The following is a 25,636-nucleotide window of genomic DNA, read 5'->3' as shown; positions in this document are numbered from 1 at the left end:
ACCTAACCTTTGGAATTCAGCTGGAGTAATGGGAAGACAATCTGCTGCTCAGCCAGCCTTGGGTGATAAAATACAGAGCTGAACAGACTAGGGATCTGACCCAAGCCAAAACCAGCATTGTTTAATGAAAGGAAAGGTTGTATTCTTTTTATACTTAAATTTATCCTTACCCAAATCAGCTGTAAAGTTCAGGTTCTATCTTCCATTAGCCATCAGCCATACTAAACAATCAGAAAGCTGGATCAAGTGTCTTACTGGTGGTGAATCAGTGCTAAGGGTGTGTATTATCTTATGGTGGAAAATGGAAGGCAGCCAAGACAGGTAACTGACAGCAAATGGAGGTAGAAGTAGAAATGGGCTCTGATACAAAGAAGGCCAAGATAGAGGATCCAGGCAGTAGGAGATCTGGGGATTTTTCTCTCCAAATTAAGTGTATATTCTTAGTTCAGCACTGTGCAGTAACAGAAACTGAGGCCACTAGTTTCTGGATTTTTGTGACAAGCAAGGAGGGACAAACCTCAAACGGTTCATCAAATTGTTTAAGCTTTTGGAAAGGCATCCAGAGGTCAGCACCTTCCCAAGCCCTAACTGAAATTTCATTCCCGCCGACTTTACTACTAGTTCCCCACTGCCTCCAGCTTTCTGGCAGGTCAAATAACCTGAGAATGTGGTTTTGCTCAGAGTAAATACTTTCAATCCTTACAAATGCTGACAAGACAAGCAGTGTGCAATTTTTTTTTTTTTTTTTTTTTTTTTTTTTTTTAGAGATAATCAAACCCTTTAAAAACCTCAAACCTTTCCCCAGACACAGGAAGAGCAAGTAGGGTGAATGCAGCCTCCCCTAGCAGGCTCTCCTTTCCCACCCACACCTCAAAACCCCATGTTCATGAGCAGCTCAAGAAGCTATCCCTGTTATTTGTTTTTTAATAAGAGTGCCTGGGCTCTTGGTAAAAAAATAAAAAGCAATTATCAGGCCTCACTGAAATCTTAATATTTAGAAAACATATGGCTATGTTATAGCTGTGGCAAGTTAATTGTAAGTTTACAAACAAAAATGTGAGGGGACCTTGATGTAGATGTATAGATGCAAAGAGAGATAAACTAATATTGGACCCATTTATTAATCTTTAAGGAAATACAAGAATCTTCTATTATAATCCAAAGTCAGGCAGCTGAATGACCACAGAGCTCAAGAGATAAATATTCCTGTCTATATCCCACAATAAGGTTGTTCATATACCAGAACATAAGATTTCCTGGATGATTTTGATTGAACCACCATCTACAGATGAGAGGGCAGAAGAAAACCTAAGTCAACAAGTTAGCAGAGACTTGAGGGAAGCAACTGGGAGGGGAAAAGGAGAAAGAAGAATGATCATGAATATTTAATAGTAAAGGGTGGATAACATAAGTTCATGGTGATTATAGTTTATAACATTGTATTGTATACTTTTGCTAAGAGAGTAGATCTGAAGAGTTCTCAGTATAAAAAATGGTAACTATGTGAGATGATGGATGTGTTCATTAACTTGATTGTGGTAATCATTCCCTGACATTTGTGTATATTGAATCATCACATTATACACCTTAAGAAAATCATGTTGTATACCCCAATATACACAATTTTTATTTGTCAATTATACTTCAATAAAGCTGGAAAAAATAAGTAAAAATGCATAAAGAGTAAAGAATATTCCGAAGGGGGGAAATGCCCCCTTTTTTGCTGCACAAAAAGAAAAACCAAAAGTCTGGGAAAAGGGGAGATTGGATCAAATAAATTTGGAAACTAGGGCTTTTTCTGAATTCTGCAGTAAGGTTAAGTTTGAAGGCAGACTGACAGCTTCCTCTAAGAGCAGAGCCCCATAATTTGTGCATGAGCTTTAAAAAGCTCACCTTCCCTTACCTCCATATGCCGTTCCAGCTCTTGCAAGAGAGTAACATACTTCTCCAGTCTCATGAATGGTTTGCTGAGGCTTGTTGTTAAAATGAGGATACCTGGGCTGGATGCACCTTGATTTTCCATAAATTGCTCCAGTTCATCACTACCAAAAGGACAAATACAAATTTGTTACTGCTTAATCTTTCATGAAAAAAAATTAACTGAACATTATTTAATGTATTTCACATAACATAAAACAAAATAAAATTTTGTTTCACTGGACTAAATGCTGTCCCTTTCATTTTAACTTAATCCAATAAACCTTTATTCAGTTCCTCTATGCAATTACCATTGCACAGAGCGCTGGGGCTACAGTGGTAAGCCAGACATTCATGAACCCTGGCTTCATTTACTCATCCAACAATTACTGCATCTACTAAGCAACAGGCTCCATTCTCTGTTGGGAATACCACAATGAACAAAACAGAAATCCCTACCTATAAGGAGACTGCATTCATGGGAATAGGGCATACAGGCTATCAGATGACCTTGATATCAGGTTTTAAAAGCTATTTGCTTGTCGCTTAAAACATCCTAGCTATTGGCTGGTCAGATGCCAAGGGTAGCAACTCACCAAGTGCTCCCTATCACCGGAGCACCCACTTGTATTGTTCCAGAATCAAGTACTAAATTCAGATAGCAGCATGTTTGTATGACTAACTATAAAGTCACTTAGCCTAGGATCTGAAACCAGTATAGCAAGCTACCCAAACAACTTGGTTAAAAATAAAGGAGAGTGTATTAATAGTTTATTAACTATGTCCTGTAAATATCTATTCTCAGCTTGTGCTTTCTCTGCCCTTTAGGCACCCTGTGGATTGTCTTCACCAACAGGATATTGAGTCCCAAGGCTGCAAAATCATTTTATATACATTTACACAAAATATAATTAAGAATACCTACTGCCTAACTAAACCATATTTTGAAACTTTTGTCTATCACTTGATCCCTTTACCTCTTTGCTTGCCCAAGCATATCCTATCAGTCACAAGTCTTCTTGTATCTGTTTATTCCTTTCCATTCCCACTGCCACTGCCTCAGTTCAGGCTTTCTCATCTTATCTGGTTCACTTCAATAACCCAAGTGATCTTCTAGGCTTTTTCACTTCTGAACTATTCTGAATACCACCATTTTAATCCTGTTGCTTTCCTATTAGAGAACCTCTGATTGCCTATGAGATCATGTCTTAAATTTTTTTAGACGCCTACTGGCCCCACCAATCTTTTTCATCACTCTCCAACAGAAACCCTGAACAACTTATTCTCCCTAGGACACATCTTATCCAGTGGTCCCCAACTGTGATGCATTGCAATAAGTTGTGAAATGTGTTCAATGAAACTTATCATTATTAAATACTAGGAGGGTTGAGAATGGGGTGGGTTACAGGTTATCCCTATTAACAGACATTCTCCTTCTATGATTTTTTTTTTTTTAAGCAGGAGGGAAAAGGATGGAGCTTCAGCTAATGTCTCAGCTTTCTTGAGTATCACATATGTGTCAGAGGGGAAAAGGACTAAGAATTGCTGCCTTAAGGAAAGCTAAATTGCATCTGAGTGGTCACATTTAATGATTAATGTTATTTTAGCAGTTTTTGCAATCTTGCTCCAAAAGCAGCTGAAGGGAGTGAAGTGCCCAAAACTTGGAGTCATAAAACAGATTTGCTGTGGGCACACAGTGCAAGATACAGATCTTGTAACATAGAAACCCACACCTGAAGCCTATATGATCATATTAACCAATGTCACCCTAGTAAATTTAATAATAAAAAATTTAAAAATAATAATAATGGATTTTCAACTAAAACAAAACAAACAAAAAACAGATCTGGTGACCCTGGATCAGTGACCTAGCCTCAGATGACTCATCTGTAAAATAGAAATAAAACCTACTTCCTACTACAATTATTAAGATTAAATACTTGGGGTTTGTAAGGCTACTATTTCAGGCTAAGATCATTGCATACATTGGTTCTTATTTAATTCTAGAGGCCCGATGCATGAAATTCGTGCAAGAGTAGGCCTTCCTTCCCCTGCTGCCGGCACCGGCTTCCCTCTGGCACCTGGGACCGGGGCTTCCCTCGGTTTGGTGTAATGATATACAGGGTGGGCAGAAGTCCCGGCTTCATCTGGAAGGTCACCTGGAGGATGTCTGGTCTAATTAGCATATTACACTTTTATTATTATAGATTCACAACATTTCAACACAGGTGTTATCCTCATTTTACAGATGAGAAACTTGAGTCTCAAGAAGAATGAGTAACAGAATGTGCATGGCTAAGTTGGGGTTCATACTCAAATGTGAAGTTAAAGCCTCAGGTCTTTCCATAACACCACACTGCCTCTGTATAGGAAAGTATTTTATAAATTTTAAAGCAGTCATTAGATGCATTTTTATTACTATTATTATTATTCCAAGGCAAATACCTTGCTAAAATAGCATCTTTAAAAACTACATTTTTAATTGAAATCCAATTGATGTTTAATTTCCAACCAAAAGCATAAAGTGCACAAAGAGGTTTAAAAATTCATGAAATATAAAATATAATTAGGAAAATAACTGGAACTTGGGGAGTGCATTTGAGTAGAAGTGTAATTTAGAGAAAATCACTTTCCTAATTTCTTTTCAATTTACTAAACAAGTCTTACTTTTTTCTTTCCATGACTAAGTAACCGCCCATATTCTCAACATTCTACTCTAATTAATACAAGTGATACAACACTTAAAAGCAAATGCTAATGTGTTCACTGTTATTGTTTCCCATGCAGCATTTTAACTTCTAGACTTATTGAATATTATAAAAAAGCTTTCAAATTTTTTAGTATAATATGAGAACACTGGTTATTGGAAATAAAACACATTTTACTACTGTAATTGAAAAATAAAATTTTAAAGAGGAAAGAACATTATACTAGTACAACAAAAGAACAAAACTATCACATAAAGCAACTGTCTGTTATGATAAATAGATTATAAAATGTATATTTTCATTTAGCCAAATAAATTTAATATACAAATTAACATACACAAAAATCAATACAGGTTATGGCAAAAGTAGGTTTACAGTTGTGAGTACAGGATACACAGAGTTTATTCTTGTATTATTATTTATTAATTATTATTTATTAATTATTGTATTATTTTCTATATGAACAACTGTAAATCTACTTCTGCCCACCCTGTATATCATTACACCAAAGAACAATCTGTCTATAAATGCAGTTTTTAATTTTATACAGCTTGTTTGAAATGTGAGTTTAGACTTGCTTTTCAAGCTTAATATGTTCTTTATATATATATGATATGACACAACAGAAGCATTTCTCAATGTTTAAACTTTGTTTGAAACTCAACATACATTTATCTCATAAAATTCATGGTGGATGAGGTTCTGGTATGTTCTGGGTTGGGCTGGAAAGCTCAAGAAAACTATCTTACATTGTAATATAACTACAGAGCTTAACCATATCATGTACCTGTGTTTTTGTGGAACCTCTGCATAAGATTGCTACTTTGAATAATGATAACTCTACCTAGAACAGCTAGAAAAAGATCAGATATTTATTTCCTCTCCATACCAGCCTTTCATGGGAATCACTGTGGCCTAGAAAGGGGAGGTGAGACATGAGGATCTGGGAGGCCCTGGCCTCTAGCCAGTGGAAAATTCCAAGGATGCCGCTCAGTTGGGTTGGGTAGTTATCTATTATCCCTTTTTCATTTATCCAGTCTCAGAGACTAGGCTGTCTGCTGCTTTTTTTGTCCCCACCACATTTTGTTTGTGTCCAGTCTCACTTTCTCCTTTCCCTGGATGCTCAAAGACAGAAACAGAACAGAATCTAATCTGATTTTTTCCTATGCTCCTTGTCTCCAAAGCAAAGACACAATTCTTTGGGTTTTTCTTAAAGTCTTCACTGCTGACAACAGTGATAACAGAGACTTAATAAAACTAACAAGAGGAAAAGTACACTGTGGTTTTTATGGTAGTTCCTGCAATAGAGACAGAAGTAAGGTCCAGACCTGTCTTAGCACCAAATCTCTCCTCCTCTCTATTAACTCCTGGTTCCTCTCCCTCATGCAAAGAATGGACATCATACTGAAGCATGGGAAGAAAGTGGGTATTTTTGTAAGGGAGAAACATAAGTTACAGCAGCAAGCCAGAGGGGAGAGAAAGGGGAAATCCCAAAAGACCTCACCCAGGGGATAGTAAAAGACTGGGGCAGCTATTCAAATATATGTAAATCTGCGAACACACCAAGGCTGGAGTCTGCTTATATATCCAAATTCAGATGATACATTACTGCATTTTTTACAAGGTACCAACAGGCAATCATAGTGTTTATTAAGGCTGCACGTTTTCTCATTGCCAACTGCCACACTAATTTCTGGTATGATATTGCCACCTGCAGGCCAAGAGGATTCAGTTCAACTGACTGGTCTGCTCAGGCTAGGAGTGATTTTCCTGCTTGTAAATATCTTACAATTCATCAGGAAAGGAACAGAAATCCATCAATGTCCTTATTTCATCTGCAACCTTCCGCTAACACAGGATTTCTATCTGAATTTTATGCAAATTTTATTCAGCTATGCTTTTTCTCTAGTATGTCAGCATAAATTAAAGATGCATATAAAGTAGCTGAGATAATATTAGAAGCACATCTGAGGAAAATCCCAAGTATTATAATTGAATTTTCACCCCTTACATGTAAATAAACCAGTAAGATAAAAATTCAATTCTAGAGGACTCCAGTGAATCTTCTTCCATTTCTAGGGATATTATAAATCACAAAAAAAAAATCACTAAGCAAAATCAAGCAAACAGCATAAAATAATTCCTCCAAAAGTTGTGAATCTTTAAATTAACAAATGTAACACACTTTAAATCATAAAGTTAGAAGAAATATCTATTATTATTTATAAAATTAGATTCATAATATGGGTAAATTCAGTCAGTAACATTTTAGCACACAGAGTTACCACAGAAAGTTCTCTAAATACTACAAAAGGCTGTTGTTTGAGGTACACCATTTCTTCCTGATATTTATCCAGAATGCTGTTCTCAGACTAAAACGAAAAGAATTGTAGGTATCTCTTTTTGTTGTTATTAAGAAATCTGTCCTTATACATACAGGATGTTTATGTACCCATCACAGGAAAAACGCCCTTGAACCATTTTTTTTCTATATTGAAGATAGGTTGTAATATATGCAAACATTCTTGGAAATGATAAAAACAAATTCAGGACTGTGGTTCCCTCTGATGAGGTAGGGGAAAACAGGACATATTGGAAAGTATATACAGGACTCCAATTGCAGCTATAATTAAGCTGAATGCTTTGTGTACTTGAAATATCGCATTTTTTTTCAAAAAAATAATTAGAAGCTGTTAGAAGATGAATAAAGTAGAAATGGGGAGTTACAACAACTACCTTGTGCTTTATGCTGTAGACTTCGTATACATTATTTCATTTAATCCTCATACCAACCCTACAAGGTAGGTGATTTTATCCTCATTTTACAAGTGAGGAAACTACAGATTAGAAGTAAGTGAATTACCTTGGGTAACAAAACTTCTAGGTGGCAGAACTGTAAACTGAAACAATATTAAAGTGGTAAAAAAAATTACACTGAGATCAAGGAGTGGCACAAAGGAGCTTAAAAGGAAATGGTAAGGAGTTTTACTTTCAGCATGGTGGCATGAGATGCTCCATGGACCTTTCCCAGTGAAACAAGCATAGCTGGTGGAAACCATAAAAGCAATAGTTTTAAGTCTCTAGAAATTGTCTTAATGGCATATGATACATGAAAAAACACTTATTCAAGAAAATATTCTAAAACTCAGAACAGGGAGAGTTCAGGCATTTGAGCCATGACCTGCTATCTCCCACTCTCCTTTCTTTTCAGCTCAGCTTGACACAAGCTCCAATCCAGAAAAGTGTGGCCAAGACAGGCCTCTCTCTCCCCTCAGCTCCCAATTCAAGGATAAAATATCTCACTAGCACATCTCATCAGCTTCAATTCTGAGTTGAAGAAGCTAAATTCCTGGCAAGTGTGGATTTAAAAAAAAAGAAACAGGAATGTGTGACCCATACACAGGTTGGGATGGAGAAGACAACAGAAATGATCTGTGAATGTGACAAAATGTCAGATTTAATAAAGACTTCAAAGTATTAATTATAATGTGTTCCAAGAAAAAAAGGAGACCATGCTTAAAGAATTAAAAGAAGCTATGACAATGTCTTATCAAATAGAGAATTTCAGTAGTGAGAAATTATTTGAAAGCACCAAATGGAAATTCTGGAGTTAAAATGTACAGTAACTGAATTTTAAAATTTCACTAGAGGTTCTCAATGATAGATCTCAACTGGCATAAGAAAGAATCAATGAACCTAAAGATAGAATGACAGAGATAATACAATCTGAAAAAAAAAGAAAAATGAATGAGCTTCAGAGAAATGTGGGACATCTTTAAGCTCAACAACATATGCATGATGAGAGTACCAAAAGGAGAGGAAACAGATAAGTAGAAAAAATAGTTGAATAAAAGACTAAAAATTTCCAAAACTTGAGAAAAAGTATTAACATACACATCCAAGAAGCTCAATGAATTCCACGTAGGATTATTGCAAAGAGATCCACAGACAGAGAAATTATAGTAAAAATGCTGAAAGACAGACAAAAATAAAATCTTGAAAAAGAGAAAGAGGAAAAACAACTCATCATGGGCTAGGGAAGCTCAATAAGATTAACAACTAATTTTTATCAGAATTAATGGAGGTCAGAAAGCAGCGGAATGACATACTCAGAGTCATGAAAACACTAAGCTACTAACCAATAATTCTGTATCCACTCAACATATCTTGCAAAAAATTTGGAATGAAAACAATCTAAGATAATAAAAAATTGAGAGAATTCTTTGCTAGAAGATCCACCTTACAAGAAATACTCAACTTACAGCATAAAAACAAGTAAATTCAGATGTTAATACAAATCGACATATAAAAACATAGAATACCAGTAAAGGTAATCATGCAATTATGAAAGGTAATTATGCAATTATAAATACATATTTCTCCTTCTTCTCTTAACTGATATAAAAACAATATTATAAAGTAATATTATATAATTGTACTGTTGGACCTATAGCATATAGAAATGTAATATATTTTATAAGGGCAGTACAATGGAGGTGGTTGGGAGCAAAGTTCTATCGGAATAAGGATATGATACCAGATAGTAACTCAAATCCACAAGAAGAAATGATGATAAAAAAATAACAAATAAGAATGTTAATAAAACAAATGCCATAAATATATCCTTGCTCTCCTTTCTTCTCCCAGTTTCATTCGTAGATATAAAATTATATTAAGCAATCATAACTATGTATTATTGTGCTTGTAATAGCATATATAACAATAATAGCACAAAAAGGAAAGAGGAGACAGCTATACTAGTAGTAACATCTGTATATCTCACTAAAATTACATTAGTGTAAACATGAACTAGATTTTAACAAGTTAATATACATACGGAAAGCCTCAAAACAACCACTAAATTTTTTTTTTAGTTATTAACGGATTTTTTTTTTTGCAGCTCTGACATGTAAAGAGCTTAAAAGTCATCCTTACTGTCTTCGTAATAAGAAAAAACACCGAACAAACTGAAAATTGTTTGTTTTTTTTAGATCCAGTGAGAATTGAAATTACAAGAAAATCACCACCCTCAAATCTGCAAAGACAGGCAAATACAGAGAATTAGAGCTGAGATCAGTTTCCCTCAGAAGAAGCCACTGGAGACGATAATTGATAGGAAAACACAAATGGTAACTTTGATGAATTGCAAGAGTCTGAATGTTAACTAGCTTGACAGTTAAAAACTCCCAGGAACCCAGCCTTGGGGACCCCAACACTTTTGTGGGTTCTGCATCTCAGGTTCTCATGGTAAAAATCTAAGAAAAATCCCCTTGTGGTTCAGAGAAGGAGAGAGAAAAGCAACTGCTGTGAAAAGCTCCTAGAACATTCTCCATAATAAAAGCTTGCTCTCCAAGAGAATCTAGCTCGGGGTCAGCTCCAACCCTCTCTCATCTTCCTGTCATAAGTGAGAGGAGAAAAAGAAAAGGCTAAGGAATATCTCTAAAGGTCAAAGTTCAGGAACCCAGGTCCATTAAAAATGAAATTTATTCATAACATTATAGCCTGCATCCCCTCTAGCACACCTTGCCACCACATCAACAGGACTCCAGTATAATAACAGGATTACAGTTGAGAGAGCTAAAGACTCAGACTCTATTTTAAAAGGAGTTCTTAGAAACACAAAAATAGAGAGAAAAAAACAACAAGGAAATTCAAAGAAACTGAAGCCCAGTACTTACAAAATGCACACGTAACAAAAGAAAAAAATAAACAAATTGGACTATTCAAACTAAAAAGCTTCTGCATAGCAAAGGAAACCAACAAAATGAAAAGGTGGCCTATTAATGAGAGAAAATACTTGCAAATCACAAAACTGATTCATACAACTCAATAGCAAAGAAACAACCAGATTAACAAATGGCCAAAGGAACTGAAAAGACATCTTTCCAAAGAAGACATACAAATCACCAACAGGTACACAAAAAGGTGTTCAACATCACTAATCAGCAGGAAAATACAAATTGAAACCACAATAAGCTATCACCTCACATATGTTAGAATGGCTATCATAAAAAATACAAGAGATAACAAGTATTGGGGAGGATGTGGAGAAAAGGGAACCCTTGTTCATTGTTGGTGAAAATGTAAATTGGTGCAGCCACTACAGAAAATAGTATGGAAGTTCTTCAAAATATTAAAGATATTACTACCATATGATTTAGTAATTCCATTTCTGGGTATTTATCCAAAGGAAATAAAATCACTATCTGGAAGAGATATCTGCATCCCCATGTTTATAACACCATTATTTACAACTAGAGGCCTGATGCACGAAATTCATGCACTGTGGGGGGTTTCCCTCAGCCCAGCCTGCACTCTCTCCAATCTGGGACCTCTCAGGGGATGTCCGACTGCTGGTTTAGGCCCGATCCCACAGGCAGTCAGACATCCCTCTCACAATCCGGAACCGCTGGCTCCCAACTGCTTGCCTGCCTGCCTTCCTGACTGCCCTAACTGCTTCTACCTGCCAGCCTGATCACCCCCTAACCACTCCCCTGCCAGCCTGATCGATGCCTAACTGCTCCCCTGCTGGCCTGGTGGCCCCCAACTGCCCTCCCCTGCCAGCCTGGTCACCCCTAACTGCCCTCCCCTGCAGGCCTGGTCACCCCCAAATGCCCTCCCCTGCTGGTCTGACAGCCCACAACTGCCCTCCCCTGCTGGCCATCTTGTGGCTGTGGGTGCCGCCATCTTTGAGGGGGTGGTAGCCAATTAGCATATTTGTTCCTTATTGGCTGTGGGTGCCACCATCTTTGAGGGCAATGTAGTCAACTAGCATACTCCCTCCTTATTGGCTGTGGGTGCTGCCATCTTTGAGGGTGGGACAGTCAATTAGCATATTCCCTCCTTATTGGCTGTGAGTGCCACCATCTTTGTGATGGTGTGAGGGTCAATTAGCATATGCCCTCTTTATTAGATAGGATAACTATGCACAAAATATATGGAAACAACCAAAGTGTCCATCAATAGATGAATGGGTAAAGAACATGTGATTAAATAGATGACAGATAGATAGATGATAGATAGATAGATAGATAGATAGATAGATAGATAGATAGATAGGGTGAAATACTACTCAGCTATAAAAAAAGAGGAAACATTGCCATTGCAACAACATGGATGTATCTTGAGAGTATTATGCTAAGTGAAATAAGTCAAATGAAAAAGAACAAAAGCTGTGCAATTTCACTCATATGTGGAAAATAAAACTAAAAAAGAAACAAACCAACAAAACAAAACAAAACAAAAGCAAACATATAGATACAGACAACAGATTGATGGTGACCAGAATTGAAGAAGGCAGGGGAGGGCAAAATGGGTAAAGGTTAGTATATGGTGACAGATGGAAACTAGAATTTTGGTGGTAATCACACTACAGTGTATACAGATACCAAATTATAGTATTTATAGATAATAGAGTAGTGAAGGCCTGGGAGAGGCTGGTGTGGGGTGGAAGAGGTCAATGGGGCAAACAAACAAACAAAGGGGACTTCTGTAATATTTTCAACAATAAGAAAAAAGAGGTGGAGAAACCAAGATGGCGGCATAGGTAAACACCGGAGATTGCTGCCTTGCACAACCACTTCAAAAATACAACTAAAAGACAGAACGGACATCACCCAGAACCACAGGAAGGCTGGCTGAGTGGAAATTCTACAACTAGAAGGAAAGAGAAAAGCATACCGTGACTCCGAGGAGGCACAGTGCCAAAGTAAAATACTAAGGTGCGGAGGTGCGTGCAGAGCGGGATGGCGGCTGAGGGCGCGGTTGTCGTTTTCAATCGGGAGGGACTCTCAGGCTCTGAGCTCCAGTTCCGGGTGAGTCTCTAGGGACCCAGACTCATACAGGAGAAGCGGGACTGTCTGGCAGCGGTTGGAACTTGAGAGCAGCTTTCTCTCCAAGGGGCTTGCAGCCATTACCAGGAATTTGAGAAGCAAAGCCTCTGAGGGCAAGACTGAGAGTAGCCATAACTGCTAGCCCTGCCCTGTTGATCCCGTGAGACCCTCCTCACCCAAGCCCTGCAGGGAGGCTTTTGCTGGATAGCCTCAGGCAAAGGCTAGATTGGCACCTCTCTAGAGATCCAGGAGCCAGGAAGCCCAGAGGTCAGAGTGGGACCATCCAGTTTGCAGCTCCGTGGAAACATAAAGGACACACTCAGGGGCAGACTCACTGAGCACCAAAGCCCCATTGAAGCAAGTCTTGCCCCAGAGGGGTGTCTCCAGCACAGAAGTTCTCCCACTGCAGACACAGCTGATTCTCACAGCCAATTGGCCTGGAGGCCAATTCCTCCCAGTGATACCTACAACAATCAAGGCTTACCTACAACAAGACTATACACAAAGACCACAAGGGGGTGCATCAAGAGTGTCCTCCTCAGGTAATTGGGGAGGCTGAACCACTGGGCCCTAAAGGACACTTAGCACAGAAAACCATTGTATCAACACAGGGAAGCATAAAAAATGCAGAGACAAAGAAACAGGACACAAATGACAGAAATGGAGGACAGCAAACTACTGGATATAGAGTTCAAAACCACACTTTTAAGGTCTCTCAATAATTTTCTAGAAACTGCCGATAAACTTAATGAGATCTACAAGAAATCTAATGAAACCCTCGATGTTGTGATAAAGAACCAACTAGAAATTAAGCATACACTGGCTGAAATAAAGAATATTATACAGACTTCCAACAGCAGACTAGAGGATTGCAAGAATCAAGTCAATGATTTGAAATACGAAGAAGCAAAAAACACCCAACCAGAAAAGCAAAATGAAAAAAGAATCCAAAAATACGAAGATAGCGTAAGGAGCCTCTGGGACAGCTTCAAGCACACCAACATCCGAATTATAGGGGTGCCAGAAGAAGAGAGAGAGAAAGATATTGAAAACCTATTTGAAAAAATAATGACAGAAAACTTCCCCTACCTGGTGAAAGAAATAGACTTATAAGCCCAGGAAGCACAGAGAACCCCAAACAAAAGGAATCCAAAGAGGACCACACCAAGACACATCATAATTAAAATGCCAAGAGCAAAAGACAAAGAGAGAATCTTAAAAGCAGCAAAAGAAAAACAGTCAGTTACCTACAAGGGAGTACCCATATGACTGTCAGCTGATTTCTCAACAGAAACTTTGCAGGCCAGAAGGCAGTGGCAAGAAATATTCAAAGTGATGAATGCCGAGAACCTACAACCAAGATTACTTTATCCAGCAAAGCTATCATTCAGAATTGAAGGCCAGATAAAGAGCCTCACAGATTAGAAAAAGCTAAAGGAGTTCATCACCACCAAACCAGTATTATATGAAATGCTGAAAGGTATCCTTTAAGAAGAGGAAGAGGAAGAAAAAGGTAAAGATACAAATTATGAACAACAAATACACATCTATCAACAAGTGAATCTGAAAATCAAGTGAATAATCTGATGAACAGAATGATCTGGTGATTATAATAGAATCAGGGGCATAGAAAGGGAGTGGACTGACTATTCTTGGGGGGGGAGGGGTGTGGGGGATGCGGGAAGAGACTGGACAAAAATCGTGCACCTATGGATGAGGACAGTGGGTCGGGAGTGAGGGCGGAGGTTGGGGTGGGAACTGGGAGGAGGGGAGTTATGGGGGGAAAAAAGAGGAACAAATGTAATAATCTGAACAATAAAGATTTAATAAAAAAATAAAATAAAATAAAAAAAGAAGAAAAAAGAAAAAAATATAGTATTGTCCACCTGAAACTCATATAATGTTTTAACTAATATTATCTCAATTGTAAAAAAAGAAACAAAAACTACAGGCCAATATCCTGATTAATATAGATGCAAAAATCCTCAACAAAACACTAGCAAACCAAATTCAACAGCATATTAAAAGGATTATGCACCATGACCAAGTGAGATTTATCCCTAGGATGCAAGTAATAGTTCAACACATGAAAATCAATCAATGTTATACACCACATTAAAGGGACAAAGGATAAAAATCACACAATCGTTCCAATAGATGTAGAAAAGGCATTTGACAAGATTTAACACTCCTTTTTATTAAGAAAACACTCAACTAATTAGGAATAGAAAGAAATTACATCAACATTAAAAGGGCATAGATGAAAAGCATGCCGTTCACATCATACTCAATTGTGAAAAACTGAAAGCTTTCCCTATAAGATTCAGAACAAGGTATGGATGTCCACTTTTGCAACTTCAATTCAACATAATACTGGAAGTCCTAGCTAGAGCGATTTGACACAAAAATAATTAAAAGTCATCTAAATAGAAAAGGAAGTGAAATGATCTCTGTTTACAGATGACATGATTTTATATGTAGAAAACACTAAGTAATCCGGATCTTAGCTATAGTAAATAACACTTCTATGAATATAGGAATGCATACATTCTTTCTGATTGGTGCTTCAGGTTTCTTTGGCTATATTCCTAGAAGTCAGATTACTGGTCAAATGGGAGTTCCATATTTAATATTTTTTTTAATATATATTTTATTGATTTTTTACAGAGAGAAAGGGAGAGAGATAGAAAGTTAGAAACATCGATGAGAGAGAAACATCGATCAGCTGCCTCCTGCACATCTACTGGGGATGTGCCCACAACCTAGGTACATGCCCTTGACCGGGATCGAACCTGGGACCTTTCAGTCCGCAGGCCGACGCTCTATCCACTGAGCCAAACCGGTTTCGGCCATATTTAATATTTTAAGGAAACTCCATACTGTTTTCCATAATGGCTGCACCAGTCTGCATTCCCACCAGCAGTGTACTAGAGTCCCCTTTTCTCCACATCCTTGCCAGCACTTGTCATTTTTTGATTTGTTGATAGTAGCCATTCTGACAGGTGTGAGCTGATGTACTTCATTGTTGTTTTAATTTGCATCTCTCTAATGATTACTGACTTTGAGCATTTTTTCATACATCTCTTGGCCATCTGTATATCCACTTTGGAGAAGTCTCTATTTAGGTCCTTTGCCCATTTTTTAACTGGGTTGTTTATCTTCCTTTTGTTAAGTTGTATGCGTTCCTTATATATTTTAGACATTAACTCCTTATCAAATGTATCATTGCCAAATATGTTCTCGCATACAGTGGGCTCCCTTTAATTTTGTTTTTGATGGTTTCTTTTGCTGTGCAGGAGCTCTTTATTTTGATGTAGTCCCATCTGTTTATTTTCTACTTGGTTTCCTTTGCCCTAGAAGCTGTATCGGTAAAGATATTGCTACAACAAATGTCCGCTATTTTGCTGCCTATAGCTTCTTCTAAGATTTTTATGGTTTCCCATCTTACATTTAAGTCCTTTATCCATTTTGAGTTTATTTTTGTGTATGGTGTAAGTTAGTGGTCTAGTTTCATTTTTTTTGCATGTAACTGTCCAATTTTCCCAACACCATTTATTGAAGAGACTATCTTGACTCCATTGTATGCTCTTGCCCCCTTTGTCAAATATTAATTGGCTTGGGTTGATTTCTGGGTTCTCTGTTCTGTTCCATTCATCTATATGCCTATTCTTGTTCCAATACCAGGCTGTTTTGACTACAGTGGCTTTGTAGTATAACTTGAAACCAGGTATAGACTTTTAAATCATGTGCCTGGCACATAGTCAATGTTATTATTAGCTAACTAGAGGTCCGGTGCATGAAATTTGTGCACAGAGGGGTTGTTCCCTCAGCCCAGCCTGCACCCTCTTCAATTAAGGATCAGGCCTAAACCGGCAGTTGGACATCCATCTCACAGTCTGGGACCACTGGCTCCTAACTACACACCTGCCTGCCTGCCTAATCACCCCTAACTGCCTCTGCCTGTCAGCCTGATCACCCCTAACTGCCCTCCCCTGCCAGCCTGGTTGCCCCCAACTGCCCTCCTCTGCTGGCCAATTTGGTTCCAATTGGTCAGTTTCTATGTCAGTCAGTGTCAGAAGCTCTGACTCCTAGGCAGCCATTGGTTTTTCACAGCACCCACATCTGGTTCTGATTGGTTGGTTCCCATGCCATTCAACATCAAAATCTCCACCTCCTAGGCAGCCATTGGTTTTTCACAGCACCCACATTTGTTCTGATTGGTCGGTTCCTATGCCAGTAAGCATCTCTGGGCCTATCTCTGGGCCTGATCAGAGAGGCGGGGCTGAACAGTAGCCCCTGCCAAGGCCAGGAGAGAAAGAAAGGCCTGGCTGCTGGCGAAGCCTGGAAAGAAAGAGGGAGAGAAAGAGAGAGGCAAGTACCGATCAACAGCTGCCACTGAAGCTACAGATCAGACCCTGACTCTCTCTCTGGGTCTCAGCCCCCTGGGCAGTCAGTGCTGGGTCACCAGGCTGCAGCGGAACAATCAGTGCTGGGTCACCACAGCAACCCAGTGCTGACTGAAGGACTTCCGGGTTGCTCAGCCTTCGGTCATGATTGGTAGTTACAACCCTGGCCTTTTATATATTAGGTTATGAGCTTTAAGCACTTGCCTAAATAACCCAGAGTCATGGCTTCTCTTTCTATAAATTCAACTTCCATATTTACTATTCCATAAGAATTCATAACTTTGATCAGGAGAATAAAATGTACCTTCAAATAGGAACTACTGAATTTTACATTAAAAATGTCCTTACATAACAGCTCTATGAAGTCAATAATGCTCCTTACAAATCAGAAAAAAAAAAAAACCACACAAAATTACTGCCACTTCTGAGTGTCAGTATCAACTAGTGTTCTAGCCTAGCTCTAGGAGTTCAAGTTTGGGCTAGGCTAAGAGAAGAATATTCTTTTTCATTTGTTTGTTTGTTTGTTTGTTTTAATTAAATCTTTATTGTTCAGACTATTACAGTTGTTCCTCTTTTTTCCCCCCATAGCTCCCCTCCACCCAGTTACCACCCCACACTCTGCCTTTACCCCCCACAATGTCCTCATTCAGAGGTGTACGATTTTTGTCCAGTCTCTTCCTGCACCCCCCACACCCCCTTTTCCCCAAGAATAGTCAGTCCACTCCCTTCTTATGCACATGATTCTATTACATTCACCAGTTTATTCTGTTCATCAGATTATTTATTCACTTGATTTTTAGATTCACTTGTTGATAGATGTGTATTTGTTGTTCATAATTTGTATCTTTACCTTTTTCTTCTTCTTCCTCTTCTTAAAGGATACCTTTCAGCACTTCATATAATACTGGTTTGGTGGTGATGAACTCCTTTAGCTTTTTCTTATCTGTGAAGCTCTTTATCTGACCTTCAGTTCTGAATGATAGCTTTGCTGGGTAAAGTAATCTTGGTTATAGGTTCTTGGTATTCATCACTTTGAATATTTCTTGCCACTCCCTTCTGGCCTGCATAGTTTCTGTTGAGAAATCAGCTGACAGTCATATGGGTACTCCCTTGTAGGTAACTGACTGTTTTCCTCTTGCTGCTTTTAAGATTCTCTCTTTGTCTTTTGCTCTTGGCATTTTAATTATGATGTGTCTTGGTGTGGTCTTCTTTGGATTCCTTTTGTTTGGGGTTCTCTGCGCTTCCTGGACTTGTAAGTCTATTTCTTTCACCAGGTAGAGGAAGTTTTCTGTCATTATTTCTTCAAATAGGTTTTCAATATCTTTCTCTCTCTCTTCTTCTGGCACCCCCATAATTCGGATGTTGGTACACTTGAAGTTGTCCCAGAGGCTCCTTACACTATCTTCATATTTTTGGATTCTTTTTTCTTTTTGTTTTTCCAGTTGGGTGTTCCTTGCTTCTTCATATTTCAAATCTTTGACTTGATTCTTGTGATCCTCTAGTCTGCTGTTGGAAGTCTGTACAATATTCTTTATTTCAGCCAGTGTATGCTTAATTTCTAGTTTGTACTTTTTCATAACCTCGAGGGTCTCACTAGATTTATCGAGGGTCTCACTAAATTTATTGGCGTTTTCTAGAAAGTTCTTGAAAAATCTTATAACCATGGTTTTGAACTCTATAACCAGAAGTTTGCTGTCCTCCATTTCTGTCATTTGTGACCTGTTTCTTTGTCTCCGCATTTTTTATGCCTCCCTGTATTGATAGAGTGGCTTTGTGTGCTAGGTGTCCTATAGGACCCAGTGGCTCAGCCTCCCCAATTACCTGGGGTGGACACTCTTGGTGCACCCCTTTGTGGGCTTTGTGCACAGTCTTGTAGTTAAGCCTTGATTGTTGTAGGTAGCACTGGGAGGAATTGACCTCCAGGCCAATTGGCTGTGAGAATCAGCTGTGTCTGTGGTGGGAGAACTTCTGTGCTGAAGACACCCTTATGGGGAAAGACTTCCTTCAGTGGGGCTTTGATGCTCACTGAGTCTGCCCCCTGAATGTGTCCCTTATGGATCTGAGGAGTTGTAATCAGGATGGTCCCACTCTGACCACTGGGTACACTGGCTCTTGGATCTCTAAGGAGGTGCTAATTTAGCCTCTGCCTGAGGCTACCCAGCAGGAGTTATGGAGAGATCTTCAGATTCCTCTTCTTTGTTTGGAGTTTGGAGGTGCCCAGATGAGGCCAGCTGTGAAGCAATGCAAGCTGCTGTGGGCCCTTGGGCCTTCTTTTGGAAGTTCTGGTTCTCTCTGACCCAGCTGCTGTTTGTTAGGTAATTTTCAGATTGCAAAGGGCCAGGCCTTTCATATGCAAAAGCATCTGCAAACAGCTTGGGTGGGGTGGGGTCTCAGGGGATCAACAGGGCGGAGCAAGCAACTATGGCTGCTCCTCAGCCCTACCCTAAGAGGTCCTGCATCTCAGTGTCGGTAATTGCTGCAAGCACCTCTGAGAGAAATCCGCCCTTGAGGTCCGACCGATGCCAGACAGTCCAGTTTCTCCCCGTATGAGTCTGGGTTCCCAGAGACTCACCCAGAACTGGAGTTCAGAGCAGTTGGGAGCTTGAGACTCCCTCCCAGTTGAAAAAGACAACCGTGTCCTCAGTTGCCAGTCCTTTCCACGTGCGCCTCCGTACCTCTGCACTTTACTTCCACACCTCCTCTGGGTCTCAGTGTGCTTTTCTCTTTCCTTCTAGTTGTAGAATTTCCACTCAGCCAGCCTTCCTGTGGTTCTGGTTGATGTCCGTTTTGTCTTTTAGTTGTATTTTTGAAGTGGTTGTGCAAGGCAGCAATTTTCGGTGTTTACCTATGCCGCCATCTTGATTTCTCTGAGAAGAATATTCTTTTCATTATTGAGCAGTCTCCAGAATTTTTGTCCATTATGAATCTAGTCTCCAGGTTAAGTCCTAAGAGCTGTGTGTGTTATTCTTGCTACTGTCCCACCCAGATTTCTAGCACATGATTTAAAAATTAAAGCTGCATCTTTAAGCCTATCATACAGTGTTCTGGCCCAGATAAATGTCCCAGCAAATGTGTCAGGGATAGGTAATTGGAGGGTAAAGGAAGGTAGAAGATTTATCCTAGTCCCTTGCAAGAACTCTTAAAGGAGACACTACTATTCTGTTGTTCTCCATGGAATCAGAAACAATTTATATTCAGTGTATAATTATTATAAGCCCTGTGCTTAAAGTACCTGCCACAAAGTTCACAGTGTTAGTTTCTTTCCACTTTTCCATGTTAATAGCTGCCTTTTAGCCATAACACTGTCTGAGACTTCCCTTACCAGAAAATAGAAAATTGAAAGAGATTAACCTAAGTGGTTTAGCTACTTGCCAGTATTTCAGATAAAACATTCACTGGGGCAGGGAAAGGCTAACCCATTGGATCTAAATAGAATTTTACTTCAGGAACACCTTCTCCAATCTTCCCCTCACCCCACACTAAGTTGATCCATGTTGCAAATTCTCACTGCATCTTTTTAATTACCCTTTAGTATACAACATGTTTACAATATTTAATTTCATGCCTGCATTTCCATCAAGATGCTATGCTCCATGAAGAGAGGGACCTTCTCTTCCTTGTTCACTGCTGTATCCCCACCAGCTAGTACAGGATCTTGCACATATTAGGTCCTCAGTAGATTATTTGTTGAATTGATAAACACTCAATACAGTGGGGCCTTGACTTACAAGTGTCCCGACTAACGAGTTTTTCGAGATACGAGCCGTCTCTCGGCCGATTTTTTGCTTTGAGTTGCGAGCTAAAATTTGGGTTACGAGCCAGTTTCAGATACCCCACTGCTAGTTGGCACAGCGAACGTCACAGTGAACTCCACAACATCAGACTAGCATCACGTGTCTCACTCGTTCACTTTATGATCTGACATACGAGTAGTTTGAGTTACAAGCTCCGTCACGGAACGAATTAAACTCATAAGTCAAGGCCCCACTGTACATGTAACAATGAATCAATTCCTGGCATGATGAATAGGAATAATTAAGAGTTCTACTGGAGAACTTAGATTTCCAAATGAGATGGTTCTAGGAAAGGGTCTCACTGTAAAACAATTTTTTTGGGAAAATGTTAATGATTTACCTGTGTTGGGTGAGTACATTTACAGCTGAAGGATGATTCGCACAGTAAGTCAAATACATGGATTTAAAATGAGGCATGAGGTTCAGTAGACAACCTCCTACTTTGTGTTGGTTTTCTGGAAATCTGTAGGTAAAACAGGTGGAACATTATGTAAAACAGAAAACAGGGGAGAAAGGAAGATGATTCAAATTAATACCAGGAACATGCAAACATTTCAAATTCTGCCAAAGTTAAAGGAGAAACTATATTACAACCATTTTATCCATGAAACACAAATTCTTGACTGCTGCTGTAACTCTAATCACCAAACATAGGCCAATACATAGGGTCAGATACTTATTTAGAAACAGTAGGTAGGGTTTTCTTCTAAAATGCTTGTTCAAATTATAATATTCAAATTTTACTGGCCATACTAAAAATACTCTTGGCTAATTTAGATGAAGTTCAAGTATAAACAAAACTAATAAAATCCAAAAAGAAGTATTACATAGTCTTGGTGGCCTGGTGCTTGCTAGGCAGGGTGGCCTCAGGATTTTTAAAATTACAAACCACCTGCTTTCATTTATGGAAAAATCAGACAAATACCAGGAAGAAAAAAAGTACTCAGGATTCCACCATTCAGAGATACCTATTATAACAATTTTGTCATATTCATTGTACTTTCTCCTACATGTTTCTCTATAAAATGGAAAATAAAGATCACAAATCTAGTTTGTAATCTGCTCTTCTCACTTAGTGAACATCTTTCTATATGAATAATCTGGATCCTTATCAGCATTTGGAATAGCTCCTCAGATCTCTGTAGTGTGGGCTTTTACCATCGCCTTTCCTAGACAACCATCTGTGTCCCATAAAGAAATAGGTGGGGGGTGGGGGTGGCCAGGGAGAGGTCAATAGATGAAAAAGGAGATAAATGTAATACTATATGTAATACTTTAAACAATAAAGAATTTTTTTAAAAAAATAAATCAATTACTATTAAATAAATAAAATTTTTTTAAAAGAAACAGGTAATAGCCCCAATTTCCCTATAGATGATGAAAGTCACCAACTTCTCCAAAATACACTGCTTGGAAAATTAATCCTTCTACAGAAATATGTTGCCTGACGATCATTATAGTTCATTTTGTAGTATGAAGTTGAATATTTCAACAATCTAGCTAGCCATCAAATATGTGTTTTGGTTCACAGAAAGATACTTTTCCTTTCCCCACTTTTCATCTCTTTCAACTATTAGTATAATAGACATGATACCAGGAGTAATTAAAAGAGAAAAACAAGTTTGTGAAACCGAATGAATAATCTGAATAACTTTTCCAAGTAATTTACAATGTACAAAAGAAAATACCTAATCGATGTCAAAGTCTTCATCCATGGTTAATTGAGACCTTATTTCTCTCTTATACTGACCAGAAACAGTAAACTTATATGATTTTAAAATAAAGACAAAAATACAAGTGATTTGACATTGTACAACCACCTGGTGCATCCTCTCTGCTCTGGGACAATACTCGAGTTGTATTAAAAGCATAGATATAAAGTACCCCTGTCTAAGACAAAAATTAAAAGGAAAATAAAACAAAAACAATGTTGCTAGCTATCCTTATAGCAATATGTGACACTTACTTTGAACATTCTTCTAAGGCTTGGCAGAGTGTCTGCTGAAATGTGCATACTTCCTCAAAGTTCCCCAATAAAGATGTAAACTCCACAGTACTCAGACTGAAAAAAACAATAACATATACATATATATGTATATATATATATGGTGTCAGTGAATAGAACTTGACTCTAGTTATTTCTCTCTAGTCCAGTGAGCTGATAATTTGCTAGGAAGTAGCATATGAGTCAAGGGAAGCAATCCATATATTTTAACTTTTTTATTTATTCATGCTAACTCCAGTTTTAAGCAACTTTCTAAAGCTTCTTTCCTTGATTTCTCTTTTCTATAATAAGAATAATGATCCTAAAGAAAACAAGTGTTTATAAGGTATTTTATGTATTTATCAGGTATTTTACAAAATGAGTAAATTAATACAAGTATTTAATATCTAAGTATCTACAGAGAACAGATTGGTGCTTGTCACATATGGGGGGTAGGGGTTGACCAAATGGGTGAAGGAAGTCAAAAGGTATAAACTTCCAGTTATAAAATAAATGTGATGGAGATGTAATGCACAGCATGGTAACTATAGTTAATAATACTGCACTGCATGTATTATTTGAAAGCTGTTAAGAGGGTGGATCTTAGTAGTTCTCATCACAAGAAAAAAAATTTCTGTAACTATATAGGGTGATGGTTGTTAACTAGACTTATTGTGGCAATCATTTCACAACATAAACATATATCAATCAAATCATTATGCAGTACACCTGAAACTAATACAATGATATATGTCAATTATACCTCAATAAAAACATGTTAGCATCTAAACATGTAAAATACATCATAGGTGGAGATAAATATAAAAAAAAATGAGTACTCTCTTCTAGAGGAGCTGGGAAAGTAATTGAAAGGTATTATATATGCTAATAAAATGCACAGGGGTAAAAAGCAAAATCCAGTTTCTCCTATATTAAAATGCACATAAATCAACTAAAAAAATTCTATATGAGAGGAAGTAGGAGGAAAGAAAATAGCACTGATTTCTTTCTTTGTTTTTGGAGTGGAATGGAGTCAAATAAAAACAAACTGAACAATTTTGGCCAGGGCCTCTATATTAAAATTTTTCTCATTCATTCTTCCCCTATCAAAACAGAAACAGACTCATAGATACACAGAACAGACTGATAGCTGCCAGAGGAGAGAGGGGTTGGGGGACTGGGTGAAAAAGATGAAGGGATTGAGAAGTACAGATTGATAGTTACAAAATAGTCACAGGGATATCAATCACAGCATAGAAAATATAGTCAATAATCTATACTAATAAAATGGTAATATGCTAATTACACCAGACATCTTCCGGGCAACCTTCCAGATGTCCTTCTGGACAAAGCCACGGTGGTGGGGCCGAGGCAGAGGCAGAGGCAGTTAGGGGTGATCAGGCCGGCAAGGGAGAGCAATTAGGGGGATCAGGCCGGCAGGGGAGAGCAGTTAGTTAGGGGGATCAGGCTGGCAGTTAGGGCAATCAATCCGGCAGGGGAGAGCAGTTAGGGGGATCAGGCCGGCAGGGGAGAACAGTTAGGGGCAATCAGGCAGGCAGGCAGAGTGGTTAGGGGCAATCAGACAGGCAGGCAAGTGAGTGGTTAGGAGCCAGCGGTACTGCATTTCAAGAGGGATATCCGACTGCCAGTTTAAGCCTGATCCTGCAGGCATCCCCCAAGGGGTCCCAGATTGCAGAGGATTCAGGCTGGGCTGAGGGACACCCCCCCACACGTGAATTTTGTGCACTGGGCCTCTAGTATTGTAATAACTATGTATGGTGCCAGGTGGGTACTGGAAATATCTAGCCACCATGCTGTACATTTGAAACTAATACAAAATAATACTGAATGTAAACTGTAATTGAAAAAAATACTAGTAGGTGATAACAACAAGAGCTAACAACACTCATATAGCACTTAACACTTATGCAAGCATTTTACAAATAATAACTCATTTGAACCTTACAATAACTTTATGATGTATGTACTATTGTTTCTATCTTACATGTAAGGAAACCCAGGCACAGGAAGGTTATGCAAATCACCCCAAGTCACAAAGCCAGTAAATAGCGAAGTCAAAATTTGAATCAAAACATGCATGCATATAAGCATAAGTGATGGATGTGGACAACAGGGGGTGAGGGTGAGGGCAGGACTGAGGGGATGAGGGGACAATGGGAGGATAAGGACACATTTGTAATACTTAATCAATAAAAAAATACATAATTTAAAAAATAAATTAAAAAAAATTCTAGCTTCAGAGCCCATACTCTTAACCACTTTTTGGAAGAAAACTTTGCTGAAGATTTACTTAAAAGGCCAGTATCTGCCACATGTCCTTTCTCTTTAGTATAGTAATACTAAGGGAATATTTCCAAGAGAGTAATTTTTTTAAAATATATTTTATTGATTTTTTACAGAGAGGAAGGGAGAGGGATAGAGAGTTAGAAACATCGATGAGAGAGAAACATCGATCAGCTGCCTCCTGCACACGCCCCACTGGGGATGTGCCCGCAACCAAGATACATGCCCTTGACTGGAATTGAACCTGGGACCCTTGCATCCGCAGACCGACGCTCTATCCACTGAGCCAAACTGGTTAGGGCCAAGAGAGTAATTTTTGCTGACAAAGAAAAGGAAGACCCCCAACAAATGTTACCAATAACCCCTAGAGTATAAAAAGCTCCCAGTTCCTCTACTCTAATGTCTTCCTGAACCAAGCTGGAAAACCCCTTTTATGGGTGTCGAAAGTGAAACCTTCAGCCAGCTTCTCTGGTTGTTACTCTCTCACAGCCCCAAAGAACTTGACTGGGCTTATTTGGCCCCTTCAGGATCAGACAATAAATAATCTGGTTTGGCTCAAATCATTCTGGGGTCTCCAAGACAGAACCAATGGAAACTTACTATAACTGCATTTTGAATTTATTTGGGAACAGTTCAGTTCTGACTCAGGTCTCTCACCTCCTCTAACCTGGCTCTTTTCCTTTCCTTTCCT

General features: G+C 38.6%; 1 protein-coding gene across 4 annotated transcripts in view; it reads right to left on the bottom strand.

Annotated features, from left to right (window-relative positions):
- Nucleotides 1-25,636, bottom strand: part of ARHGEF6 (Rac/Cdc42 guanine nucleotide exchange factor 6) — a 142,875-nt gene that overhangs the window by 31,494 nt on the left and 85,745 nt on the right. For all 4 annotated transcript variants that reach the window (XM_036304946.1, XM_036304947.1, XM_036304949.1 and 1 more), the window contains 3 exons: nt 22,624-22,719; nt 20,998-21,120; nt 1,904-2,042 (listed from right to left, as the gene is read on the bottom strand). In XM_036304946.1, coding sequence (XP_036160839.1) covers nt 1,904-2,042; nt 20,998-21,120; nt 22,624-22,719 — 358 coding nt within the window. The remainder of the gene's footprint in view (nt 1-1,903; nt 2,043-20,997; nt 21,121-22,623; nt 22,720-25,636) is intronic.

This window comes from Myotis myotis, unplaced genomic scaffold (genome assembly GCF_014108235.1).
Source record: "Myotis myotis isolate mMyoMyo1 unplaced genomic scaffold, mMyoMyo1.p scaffold_m19_p_4, whole genome shotgun sequence".
Lineage (NCBI taxonomy): Eukaryota > Metazoa > Chordata > Mammalia > Chiroptera > Vespertilionidae > Myotis > Myotis myotis.
Note: the sequence above shows the minus strand (reverse complement) of the source record. Positions and strands in the feature narration are given on the sequence as shown.